The sequence below is a fragment of the Protopterus annectens genome, chromosome 4.part0 (assembly GCF_019279795.1).
Source record: "Protopterus annectens isolate FY-2018-M chromosome 4.part0, PAN1.0, whole genome shotgun sequence".
In the NCBI taxonomy this organism is placed as follows: domain Eukaryota; kingdom Metazoa; phylum Chordata; order Ceratodontiformes; family Protopteridae; genus Protopterus; species Protopterus annectens.
In genome coordinates, this window is record NC_056733.1 from 296,768,557 (window position 1) to 296,783,074 (window position 14,518).

The window sequence follows — 14,518 nt, forward strand, 5'->3', positions numbered from 1 at the left end:
CTAGCCCTCCACCTGCCTCTAACCCCAACTGTACTGTACACTTCACCTTAGACAATCCCTTTCCTTAACACTACTATACAAGACATCTCGGACATTCACCACACACACACACCACTAAATGTATCCCCTTATCTAAAGCCTACTCTAACCCTAGCCCACAAACACATGACCACCCCACATACCCGCCTTTTTAACCATTTTGCACAAAACACATTTACAGATATGTTGCACAGATGATACTTCATTCTGTTAAATAAAATAGTGTTCAGCCAAATGAAGTAAAACCCCTCATCTATATTTATATTAACATGTGGGGTTCTCAACAGGCAAGTGTCTTAGAATGATGTAAAATAATGTAAATATCGTGTGTAAGTAGAACTGTTGCTTTAAAAGTGATGTCAGTCATGTGCATGAAGATTGCACATATAAATGTTGCTTTAAGTGGTGCCATGCTGTTAGGCAGAGAGGATTTCTTTCTGCTCAGTTAGTTAACAGAACCAGTTATATAGTTTAGTTATATATCAGAAGACAGTTGTAGTCCTGCCAATTCAGAGTAACACTGGCCCCTCAAGGAGGGGAATTGTATGCCTGAACTCTGATTCTAGGTAAAGTACTGTAGTAAGAATAATCGCTGTGGAATTACACCTGAAGAAACCTGGACATCTTCCTGCAAAGGAATCCTGAGGGACAACAGCAACTTGGAAACACACATTGGCAATAGACATTAATCCCTGCTCAAGAAAGGAATTGCTAGCCTTTAAGTGAGAAACCATGTCCCTTTGTGGGAGATCTGAGACTTTTGAAATAAAGAAAGAAGGTATATGTATGTCTTTTCTCCTCTGGTTGCCACTACACAGAGGTTAATCCTTCGGTGCACTTATTTGTCTTTTAGAAGATTGTGTACCACTGATGTTTGTTTGACTTTACAATATATATGTACATACATACATACATACACAAGAAAAAAAAAACAGGATACAAAGACAGTTTAATTTGTCCTACACACCTGCAGATGCCATTTGAAATACATTTATGAGTAATAGAAAACTGCACATTTAGAGTAGTAAATCACTCTTTTAAATTAATGGTTAATTACTATTCACATTATAAAGTGTTAATACATTATACACCTACAGAACTGTGTGTAATGATGTAGATTATCTGACAAATGGAATTATTTTTATGCTTTACTTGCTTATTTTAATTATTCATCAAATGCATTTAGTGTAAATATTTGTCTGGATTTTTGTGGTAAGATCTGTTGTTGAGAAATACCATTCAAGTTATGAAACATCCACTGGTCTGCCTGAAAAATATAACGTGGCAGTTTTGGTTCATGCAGCCTTCTGTATGTTTTGCTTCAGACAAGCAAAACATGTTGTTTAAATGTAAGGCAATGGGTGCACTGCAGTATTATGCTTTGTATAATCAGTGATACAGATGTGTGATAATGTCCATGTTTAGGAATATATTTTAAAAAAGCTTACAATTTGACATTGGTCCCTCTTCGTCTTTCTTCTGTTTGTTGTTACTAATATTCATGGATTCAGCGTCTTCCCCTTCAATAGCTGTCTCGGAATTCAGAAGAGAGGATCCCAAACCCATGTCATCTGAGATCTGAATTAATGAAGACATGCTTCCTGTAGCAGAAGTCTGTAAATTCCCTGATGTAACACTCATTTTGGAGATACTTACAGAGGAAGTCCTCCTTAAAACAACTGACTGCTGACGACGGGCAATATTGTAAACTGGTTTTCTTGGCTGATGAAATAATGAAAAGTAAAGAAAGAAAACATCCTCTTAATAAACACAACAGCTTTTACTGCAAGCCACAAATAATGGATATTTTGAATTATTTATGCAGATTTTATGGAAGCAATTGTCCCTATTATGGTATTATACAATATATGTGAACCAGATGACCTTTTTACAAAGTTATTTTGAAAGATATTAAAAGTATTTAAAGTGAAGGAAATATATGGAAGGCGTGTGTGAGCATGTGTGTGTGTGTGTGTGTGTGTGTGTGTGTGTGTGTGTGTGTGTGTGTGTGTCTATACATATATATATATATATATATATATATATATATATATATATACATATAGATATATATATTATATATATACATATATATATATATATATATATATATATATATATACATACATACATATATCTATATCTATATATATATATATATATATATATATATATATATATGGTTTACCTTCAAAATGTTGAATGCCATAATGTCTAATGTTCATTTGGTTGAAAAATAACATCTAAACCCAAAACATTGAATGATCAAAATGTCTAAAATCATTTAATTGAAAAAGCAATGAGATCACCTCTACTATTTTTCAGGGTGGGGATACGCCCCCCGCTGCACAGCCCACACCCCCCTACTTAAATATACCAACTCTGATATTGCAATACAGTGCAGAAATGGGCAAATTCGATAATTTCGACATTGTGAGTTTAGACTAATTTTATTTCAACATTTTGATCATTCAGTATAGTACATTCAACCAATTCATTTTCAACCATTTAGCATTCAACATTTTGAAGGTAAACCATATATATATATATATATATATATATATATATATGTGTGTATATATATATATATATATATATATATATATATATATGTATATATATATATATATATATATATATATATATATATATATATATATAAACATGGTATACCATCAAAATCTTGGAAGACAGTTACGAGATCCTTTGAAGGTCAAATGTCACTGTTCCAAGTTTTTGTAATGCTGATTTATTAATGTTTATATCCACAACAGCGAATGCACACTAGCATTCACTATTGTGGAGTCATAGTTTTGAATGGAGATTGCACTACAGTGGGGATCAGGAAATGTACCTTTCCCCTCACTGTAATGCGATCCCACAGTTTGTATATATAATTATCAGGGGGTGTGGGGGTGCAGCCTCCCACATGGGGGTTGCAGGGGGGTTTGCTCCCCTACAAAATGTTAGTAGGATATAACCAGAAGTCCAGGTAGGTTCAGTAATGTCAATATTGCTAACTGTCGACATTTTTAAATTACCAGATTCAGTGTTGTGATCAGTTGACATTTGAATTTTACAATGTTTTCAGTTGGCATTTGAATATTACAATGTTTTAATTCAGGTAAGTAATCACTCGCTCAAGTGTGTTGTGAGATTTTGATGATAAACCTATCAACATACATATATATTAAATACAAAGATGAGGCAAAACAATTTAACTAAGAAAACTCAAATAACAGCCTTTACATCAATCCCTATACTATATGAAAAAACAAAATGGAAACAACATATTGTCTCTTCCTTTCCTAATCTAGTTCATAAATCTTTTTGGATCCATCTTCATACACACCCACTGGAAATACTCATCCTGCATAAGGAGATGATATCAATAGTTATATCTATATAAATAGATCCATCTTCAAACACACCCACTGGAATTACTCATACTGCATAAGAAGATTATATGAATAGTTATTTTTTAATTACTTAAATAAGTTAAATTATTGATGGTATCTCAAGTGGATGCAGAATATCCCATGGCAGTTATCAAAAAGAGTAGGGGAAATTCTTGTATGCCCTGGCCAAATATTCCCCAGTTAATAAAAATATCACCTCCATTCTCCCCTGAAAAAAGGCAGTAGACTTAGTGGGATTAACTCAACCAACAAAGTTCAAATAAATGCATTATGTAACTTTTAGTTTATATACTCATGAATAGAATGCAATTATCTAATAAAATGGTCTGCAGAACAATTTGCAGAAAAAAAAGACTTGAAGTTAAGTGAAACATTCAAACTCAGCAAGTGACCATACTACAAAAGCTGATGAAAACTGGCATCATGACATTTGTTTAGAAACTAGACAACAAAACTATCAGCTATTTCAAACAGAACCACTTTCAATGAGTAATCATGAAACTACAAGAAACTGATGTTCTGACAAGCAAGTACTGAAATGAACTTTGCCCAAAAACTCCACCCTGCATAAAATGCATAAACAAAAACATTTGGCAGTAATTAATATAAACAGCAAAAACACTCATTATAAAATGAGAATCTTTATTAACTATTTATTTAACATTTGTTAACTGGGAAAGTCCATCTTATAATGAAGCCAATTTTCAGCAGAGGCCCAGGGAGAAACCCTCCAGATGCATGTCTTTGTGACGGGGGAAGGAAACCAGAACACTCAGAGGAAACTCACACAAGTGCAGGGGGGACAAGCAGACTCTGCACAGAATGCACCCCAGCTGAGAATTGAACTGGTGAACCTCTTGCTGTGAGGCGACAACACTACCACTGCACCACTTCACTGTCCAGTGGCATTAGCACTTTCTGTTCGTAAAGAACTTAATTAGATAGCATATAACACCACCAAGTGAAGGTGGCAGCCTTGCCCTATCACTCATTGTTAACATAGCAGTTCTGAGGTTGTATCGCCTTGCAGTTGGAGTTTATCCATTCATAGGATTCATGGGAGATTCAGCATTATTTCGTTTCGTGACGATCAATGAGTTGCCACTACTCTTCCCTGGACGGCATCCCCTTTCTCAAGGATAGCAAGGCCAGTTAGTCCTGGGGGTAAATTTGAGGGTGCCCATCCAATCATCCAGGTTCTGTCTGAAGGATGATAATGTATTGCACTGCTTAGCCTGCTGGGGAGTCTATTCCAAACAAGCTGGAGGTGCTGAGTAATTAACCTGTTTCTCCATCACATTCTGTTTATCTACTGGCAGAGATTTGGGTCTCTGGTTCTTATGATTGCTAGGCTATTAGACTTGCAGAGATGTAAGAGATCAAGGAGACAAGGGTCTTTAACAGTGCAGTAGGTGAGGCACAAATGTCGCTTCAAGAGACTTTTGAGTACAGGGGTAAAGCCTTTAGCCTCTCCTAGTAGCACAGAATCTTTAAACCTGAAACCTTCTTAGCTACTTCTAGGAATTTTCTAGATTTTTTGAAATGTCAAGTGAGGTACATCCCTAAGTTACATTATACTCTATAGTATGTCTAATCAGTGTTAAATATCAGGGAGCAATGACATCTTTAGAGCTAGATGATATACCCTTATCTATTAGTTATGATAAGTAGAAGGATTTTCTGACTGCAGTCACCACATAAGGATCAAAGGAAAAGGAACTGTCAACCCAGGTACCCAGGTCCCTGACTACATTTTCATTTAGTACTGGAGTATTAACTATACTATATGCTGAGTGTAGAGGTTATTTGCCAAATTAAGTGAGACTATACTTTTTGCATTTCTGTACCATATGTAATAACTATGGTAAGTTCTTGTAGTCATCTGCAGATTTAGTTAACTAGAGGTCATTCTCAATTTAGAGGTCAGAGATAAAAAGGAGGGGTCCCAGTACAGAACCCAACAGAAGTCCACTGGTTACCTTTTCCCTTTGAGATTATGCACCTGCCACATAAACTATGTGGGTTCTGTCTTTTAGGCAGTTTGCTATCCATCCTAACACATATGGATATATACTTAATGCACTTAGCGCACTTACAATGCCTGCATTGAGGTATGGTGTCAAACACATGATCACTTTCAACAGCCTGGGTGACCCTCTCAAAGAATAATCTAGATTTAATATTCAGGCTTGCCCTTTGACAAAGCCAAATGGTTAAGGGTCTAGCCTAATGAGATTTTTAATGCTATAACTGTTCAGATCAGTTATGATACTCTCCATAGCTTTGTACAGCAAGCTTGTAAGGCAGCTGGGTCAATTAAATTCCAAGGTCCATGGTGGGGCCACTCACGTTGAGCGACATCACCACTGCAGTACACCGTAATTTTGGAATAAATCCAGTGGCTAATTTGAGCTGTGGGTTGGGAAGTCATGTTTGGTGCTATTTACTAAAGATCAGGGTATGTTGTCAGGTGGCATAGAGGAAGTGTTTTTGGTCTTTGATAGTACCATTCGAACATGTTTATTGTTGATAATAGGGAGTGTGAAGGATTTTGTGATATGTGCAGTCTGAATAGATGTTTTGGGTATGAAGTTTATACTAAACTTGTTTATTAGTATATTTGGAGTGGGTGGTTTCCTTTAGGAAAAGTTCTGAACATTGATGAGTACTGTTCCTTAGTTTCCTAATGTAGTTAAATATTTTTTATGGTTATCATTTCCTTCAGAAGGTAGCCTACATTAACTGGTTACTTGGTCGTAATAGTATTTTTCAGTTCCCTTGGAATATTTTTATGGTGTCCTTGTTATGTGGAGTTTTGGATGCATTGTATTATTTGAGAATTTTTTTTTCTTGTTGTACAGTTTATTTATATTAGTGGACCACCAGAGAGGTTTGTTTCTCAATTTTCCATCACATTTTCCTCTGGTTAAGACTGCAAATTCAATAAATTTGTTTAAGTGGGGATATAACTCCTTTGTAAAATTGACTGCTGTATCACTGACCAAGCTGATGTTGCCACTGGTGAATTTTGATATTTTTGCATATAATTGTATACGGTTTTTGCATTTGAAGTCCTTAAATTCAGAGTTGTTGGTTTCAGTGTAGTCCTACATAACATGAGAAGAAGAGACTACAGGAGCACAACATGTAGAAGCTCTATTTGTAAGGACCAAATTTAGAATATTATAACCTCTGGTGAGTTTACAAACTATTTCTTCAAGGGAATTTTTGTAAATTAAGTCCAGGAACTTCTGGGCGTACCTTATATTCAAGGTATAGGATCCTTACTTAATTGAAGGACTGTTAAAATCTTCCAAAATATTTGAGTTTTTGTTAATTGGTAGGTCTTCAAAAACTTTCAGAAATTCACCATGATCATCCTGGGGCATGGAGAATGTCCTGTAACATTCTATAAGTTATTAATTTGTCTTACTTATGGAGATCTGGAGGTGCCATAGTTATTACCTCCAGGCTTTAAGTCATGGTAGGTGCAAAACCCAGACAGAAAGGGAATGTATTCTTTACATTGAAACTAAGTCTCAACAAGTATACAAACATGCATATATTTCAGATGCAAGAGAGCCTCATTATCAGACACTTTGTTGTTAAGTCTTCTGGCATTGTAAAGTGGCACCTTAATTAGGTCCATTTTTGGTCTGATGAATTTGTTACATTAAAATGTCAATTAACTGGACTGTGTCTATAAAAGGTACTATGGAGATAGCAAAGGCTTTAGCCAACATGCAGAAGTCTTTGAATGAGGGGGGTTGGTGTAAAGGTTAAGGTGATTATTCACAAACACAAAGTACAAGGTTTGAGTTTCACCTTTGGTCACTGTCTGGATATTTGCTAGGCATGTAATAGTCTGCAGCCTGTCTACTATTTAAGGAGTTGGGGGTTGGCATAATTGTTAAAGTATTTAACTTACAGACACAAGGTACAAGGCTTGATTCTCACCTTTTGGAAGCATGGCTAAGTTTAAAAAAGTCCCCTGAGGTTGTTAGCCTAGTAATCACCTGTGAACCTATAAATGAGAGGTACAGGACACTCCTTGCAAAACAAGTTGGACTATCAGTCAACTCATCCCATGCTCATATATACTTGATTCTCCTAGAATGACACCAACTGTTATTCACCTAATTGTTGAAGCAAACTTGTAACCATTGTCTAATTGTACTGACCCTTCTACTAAAGTCAAAACCATCTAGCTAAGTGATTTTACTTGATTTGCTTAACATCTAGTATATTGTTACTGCTTGCACTGTTTATAGCTGTTTTAGTTATCTTGCTGTGAATTAAGTTGCTTTTTTTCTTTAGTGGCAGAAAAGAAGGTCTGATTTGTTTTAGGTTTGTGATTGCTATTCAGGAAAAATAAGTGTAGCTATTGGCTAGTGTGCCCTACTGAACTTTATTGTTATGGTCTTTTGTGTTGTTTAGAATGGATACCTATCACAGACCATTCATCTTCTTCTAAATAGAATGAACTCCCATAGTAGCACAACTACTGTTCAATCCCATAGTAGCACAACTACTGTTCTGTGGCTGATAATTTTGAGAAACACTGCTAGCGACTGTTTTTTGGTTTAGAATAGCTTGGTGCTTCCTCATTCAGTTGTTTTTTGTGATCTTATTCAAACACATTAAGACACACAGAAGACAACAGTTCCAGTGAGAATATCTAGAAGAGAAGAAACGTAGGAAGTAATATTTTAGGTTATAATTTTAGGCCAGCGATAAGTGTAGGGTTGCTAAGAGTTGTATGTAGATCAGACAGAATAGGTTTTTTTCTGAATCATTATAGACTTTCTTCATTTGCAATTTTAGCAAATGTTCAGGTGAACAAACAAGGACACCACAATCCATGAGTAAAGGTGATATAAACAGACATTACTAAGACATCACTAAGAATATTAATAGTAGAAAAAGATACACATTGCAGTACCTTTATGAATTCAGAGACAGACATACCATGGTGCGGTATGGTGCTCTAACATGAAGACATGCAGCATCACATAAGGTTAACTCTGCAGTCATGCTGTATGCTAATGAGGCTGTACAGGGAGAGGCATATGCTTATTAGCCAGGTACTCCCTCCCAGAACTTTCTCTGTGGATATGTGGAGGCATGTCAGCCTCTCCAACCCATACTCACACAAGTGTAGATCAGCATTGCCAGTCCTAATGGATCATGGTAGTGAACACAGCCAAAAGGCCATGCTTGTCCACCATGGAAGAGGTAAGCACATTAGAATTTAGTGGTAAGTTAGGGTCAGGAGGTTTGTGAGTGAATGTATGTGAGGGAATCATGAGTGTGTGTAAGGAGTGGGTCAGGTAGATGTATGTATACATGTATGTGTTTGTGTGTGTGTGTGTGTGTGTGTGTGCGCGTGTGTGTGTGTTTTTCTGCGTGTGTGTGTGTGTTTGTGTGTGTGTGTGTGTGTGTGTGTGTGTGTGTGTGTGTGTGTGTGTGTGTGTGTGTGTGTGTGTGTGTGTGTGTGTGTGTGTGTGTGTGTGTGTGTGTGTGTGTGTGTGTGTGCATGGTTGACTGTGATTTGGCAGTGTAGGGGGCTGTGTGTGTGTGTGTGTGTGTGTGTGTGTGTGTGTGTGTGTGTGTGTGTGTGTGCGTGTGTGTGTGTGTGTGTGTGTTAATGTGGGTTGGGGTGGCTGTCATACCTCCACACATCCCTAGACTAGTGAGCATTGTAAGATGACATTTATCAGTTTTGAATAATGATTTAACGAATAGTCTGTTGGAAACTTCACAACAGGGGTTCGTGTATAACAGATCAACATTAACAATCTGATTAATTTTTACAATCCTGTTACTCTGGGTTTATCTGTCATAGTAGTTTACCTGGACATAAGAGAGGGTTTTGATAGTGTTCCACATAATGTTAATATAAATGCAATGTGTAAGTTGATCAACCCTTATATTATTCACTGGGCATCTAACTGGCTAAATGGGAGACTTTAGAGAGTTAGAATTAAATTCTTGTAACTCATACTAGGCACAAGTACACAGAGGAGATCCAAGGGGTTCAGTTTTAGGACCTATGTTATTGAATATCCTCTTCTTCTTGATGCCTAAATCTTCCACTGTATGGGTGGCTAAATATACTGATGATATTAAGTTTGGATGTGCTGTGACTTTAGCTAGGGATATTATTAATTTTAATTTTTATTTAAGTTTAGTTGCATCTTGGCTGAAATAAAATGGGCTTAATATTAGCAAGGATAAATCTGGAGTCCTTTATTTTAAAAAGCATAATGTCATTCTTAACTGTGCATGTGGGGCATATTGATTTAAAACTTCGGACTGAGTATAAGGATTTAGGCAGTCTTGTTTGAAATGATCTTAAATTCTGAACTCAGGCTGAAATTATAAAAGCTAAATCGATTAAAGTAATAGAGCTAATTTTTAGGAGTTTTACCTAAACTAGTGTAGAATTAAAAACAAAAATTATAGCATATGTACGCTTTATTAGGTGCAGTGGTGTAGCGGTACAGGGGTAGCACTGTCGCCTCACAGCAAGAGGTTCTCTGGTTCGATTCTTGGCTGGAGTGCCTTCTGTGTGGAATCTGCATGTCCTCCTTGCATTTGTGTGGGTTTTCTCCAGGTACTCCGGTTTTCTCCCATGTTACAAAGATATGCATCTGGAGCATTTCTGCTCTGGGCCTCTGCAGAAAATTTACTTTGTTCCAAGTCGGACTTGACCGGTAAACAAATGTTGAAGAAAATATATAATAAAGGCAATTTACTTACCCATGAAGGTATTCAGCGGAAGTATACATAAAGATTTACAAAGGTCAGAAGTTTTACATATTATTTCAGATTAGAGCAACTTAGACTTTTATTTCTATTAGTTACAGATATCTTTAGTTCAGTCTATAGGGCCTTAATGAACTCCATTTGTTGTTGAATATTGAATTAATGGACTCAATTATTCAACTATAGGTGTTGGTTTTACATTTAAAATTGATAAATGTAGGACAGTAATTAGTGTAAAACTATTGTTTCTTTAAGATGGAAAGCTACCTTTATTTATTTATTTATTTTACATTTGTTGATTGGGAGAGTCCGACTGGATATACTTGATTCTCCTAGAATGACACCAACTGTTATTCACCTAATTGTTGAAGCAAACTTGTGACCATTGTCTAATTGTACTGACCCTTCTACTAAAGCCAAAACCATCTAGCTAAGTGATTTTACTTGATTTGCTTAACATCTAGTATATTGTTACTTGTTGCACTGTTTATAGCTGTTTTAGTTATCTTGCTGTGAATTAAGTTGCTTTTTTTCTTTAGTGGCAGAAAAGAAGGTCTGATTTGTTTTAGGTTTGTGATTGCTATTCAGGAAAAATAAGTGTAGCTATTGGCTAGTGTGCCCTACTGAACTTTATTGTTATGGTCTTTTATGTTGTTTAGAATGGATACCTATCACAGACCATTCATCTTCTTTTAAATAGAATGAACTCCCATAGTAGCACAACTACTGTTCAATCCCATAGTAGCACAACTACTGTTCTGTGGCTGATAATTTTGAGAAACACTGCTAGCGACTGTTTTTTGGTTTAGAACAGCTCGGTGCTTCCTCATTCAGTTGTTTTTTGTGATCTTATTCAAACACATTAAGACACACAGAAGACAGCAGTTCCAGTGAGAATATCTAGAAGAGAAGAAACGTAGGAAGTAATATTTTAGGTTATAATTTTAGGCCAGCGATAAGTGTAGGGTTGCTAAGAGTTGTATGTAGATCAGACAGAACAGGTTTTTTTCTGAATCATTATAGACTTTCTTCGTTTGCAATTTTAGCAAATGTTCAGGTGAACAAAACAAGGACACCACAATCCATGAGTAAAGGTGATATAAACAGACATTACTAAGACATCACTAAGAATATTAATAGTAGAAAAAGATACACATTGCAGTACCTTTATGAATTCGGAGACAGCCATACCATGGTGCGGTATGGTGCTCTAACATGAAGACATGCAGCATCACATAAGGCTAACTCTGCAGTCATGCTGTATGCTAATGAGGCTGTACAGGGAGAGGCATATGCTTATTAGCCAGGTACTCCCTCCCAGAACTTTCTCTGTGGATATGTTGAGGCATGTCAGCCTCTCCAACCCATGCTCACACAAGTGTAGATCAGCATTGCCAGTCCTAATGGATCATGGTAGTGAACACAACCAAAAGGCCATGCTCGTCCACCATGGAAGAGGTAAGCACATTAGAATTTAGTGGTAAGTTAGGGTCAGGAGGTTTGTGAGTGAATGTATGTGAGGGAATCATGAGTGTGTGTAAGGAGTGGGTCAGGTAGATGTATGTATACATGTATGTGTTTGTGTGTGTGTGTGTGTGTGTTTGTGTGCGTGTGTGTGTGTGTGTGTGTGTGTGTGTGTGTGTGTGTGTGTGTGTGTGTGTGTGTGTGTGTGTGTGTGTGTGTGTGTGTGTGTGTGCGCGTGTGTGTGTGTGTGTGTGTGTGTGTGTGTGTGTGTGTGTGTGGTTGACTGTGATTTGGCGGTGTAGGGGGCTGTGTGTGTGTGTGTGTGTGTGTGTGTGTGTGTGTGTGTGTGTGTGTGTGTGTGTGTGTGTTAATGTGTGTTGGGGTGGCTGTCATACCTCCACACATCCCTAGACTAGTGAGCATTGTAAGATGACATTTATCAGTTTTGAATAATGATTTAACGAATAGTCTGTTGGAAACTTCACAACACGGGTTCGTGTATAAAAGATCAACATTAACAATCTGATTAATTTTTACAATCCTGTTATTCTGGGTTTATCTGTCATAGTAGTTTACCTGGACATAAGAGAGGGTTTTGATAGTGTTCCACATAATATTAATATAAATGCAATGTGTAAGTTGATCAACCCTTATATTATTCACTGGGCATCTAACTGGCTAAATGGGAGACTTTAGAGAGTTAGAATTAAATTATTGTAACTCATACTAGGCACAAGTACACAGAGGAGATCCAAGGGGTTCAGTTTTAGGACCTATGTTATTGAATATCCTCTTCTTCTTGATGCCTAAATCTTCCATTGTATGGGTGGCTAAATATACTGATGATATTAAGTTTGGATGTGCTGTGACTTTAGCTAGGGATATTATTAATTTTAATTTTTATTTAAGTTTAGTTGCATCTTGGCTGAAATAAAATGGGCTTAATATTAGCAAGGATAAATCTGGAGTCCTTTATTTTAAAAAGCATAATGTCATTCTTAACTGTGCATGTGGGGCATATTGATTTAAAACTTCGGACTGAGTATAAGGATTTAGGCAGTCTTGTTTGAAATTATCTTAAATTCAGAACTCAGGCTGAAATTATAAAAGCTAAATCGATTAAAGTAATAGAGCTAATTTTTAGGAGTTTTACCTAAACTAGTGTAGAATTAAAAACAAAAATTATAGCATATGTACGCTTTATTAGGTGCAGTGGTGTAGCGGTACAGGGGTAGCACTGTCGCCTCACAGCAAGAGGTTCTCTGGCTCGATTCTTGGCTGGAGTGCCTTCTGTGTGGAGTCTGCATTCGTGTGGGTTTTCTCCAGGTACTCCGGTTTTCTCCCATGTTACAAAGATATGCATCTGGAGCATTTCTCCCCTGGGCCTCTGCAGAAAATTGACTTTGTTCCAAGTCAGACTTGCCCGGTAAACAAATGTTGAAGAAAATATATAATAAAGGCAATTTACTTACCCATGAAGGTATTCAGCGGAAATATACATAAAGATTTACAAAGGTCAAAAGTTTTACATATTATTTCAGATTAGAGCAACTTAGACTTTTATTTCTATTAGTTACAGATATCTTTAGTTCAGTCTATAGGGCCTTAACGAACTCCATTTGTTGTTGAATATTGAATTAATGGACTCAATTATTCAACTATAGGTGTTGGTTTTACATTTAAAATTGATAAATGTAGGGCAGTAATTAGTGTAAAACTATTGTTTCTTTAAGATGGAAAGCTACCTTTATTTATTTATTTATTTTACATTTGTTGATTGGGAGAGTCCAACTGGATACATGTCCATTTTCAGTGGAGGCCCGGGGAGAAAAGCTCCACAAATCAATTATAAGCAATTATAAGGAGTATAACAGCAACAATCATATTTACATAGACAGTACATAAGCATGAACATTAAAATTAGATACACAGAATTAAAAAAAACAGCTTTTACAATTTTTTACAGTTAGAATGAGCCAATACATAAGTAAGAATTACAGAATAAGATACAAAGGTGTGAGTTGTGTCTTGAAAGTTGCATCTTTTACAATGTTATACAGTTAGACTGTGTACAAGTTTGATGTAGTCAGGTTGATAGTAGTAGGTAAAACAACATAGTTGAGTAGAAGATACATAGACTAAGTATAAAAGCAAGTGTCAAGATGGAGAAAGAAAAGAAAATTATAAAAAAATGTGCTTAGAACAGTTCTAGTGCCCCTATATGTATAGGTGCTAACTGACAGGCCAGGTGTAGAGGTGACACTGTGAGGAATCTGGAAATTAAAAAAAAAAAATGCAGTTCCTCTTAATAGTATAGTTCTGAAACAGAGACCAGGAGATTAGAGAAGAGGGTGGATATGGCTGGGGAGGTTAGCCTGGGGGTGAATATAAACACATCTATGTGAGTCTTAGGTGTTCTTTGAGTAGTCTTTTAAATGTTACTTTTGAGTCTGTTCAAGTAATAGAAGAGGGTAGGGAGTTCCAAGTTTTTACAGGTTCATAAGTTCTTAGGTTGGTACTAGGCTATCGGCCCTAGGGCCTATACAAGCCTAGCCAAACAATTCCCCAGATATTTCTTCCCACAATATTTACTTCCCTGGACCCCTGTCTAGCAGGCGACTGACATGATCCCTGGGGTGAATTTCCTATCTCCCATCCAATCATCAAGGTTCCTTTTGAAGAGAGCCAAGGAGGTGCTCTGCTTGACATGTATGTGAGTCTCTGAGTCAGGAACCTATCACTCCAGCATGTTTTGTTAATTGTGATGACAAGGTTTAGATCCCTGGAGCATGTGGCTCTGAAGGACTGGGATTTCTTTAAGTGGAGCA

General features: G+C 36.6%; 1 protein-coding gene across 2 annotated transcripts in view; it reads right to left on the reverse strand.

The window, feature by feature from the left end:
• Positions 1 to 14,518, reverse strand: part of CCDC60 (coiled-coil domain containing 60) — a 751,208-nt gene that overhangs the window by 305,313 nt on the left and 431,377 nt on the right. For both annotated transcript variants that reach the window (XM_044068284.1, XM_044068283.1), the window contains exon 8: positions 1,488 to 1,761. In XM_044068284.1, the coding sequence (XP_043924219.1) occupies positions 1,488 to 1,761 (274 nt within the window). The remainder of the gene's footprint in view (positions 1 to 1,487; positions 1,762 to 14,518) is intronic.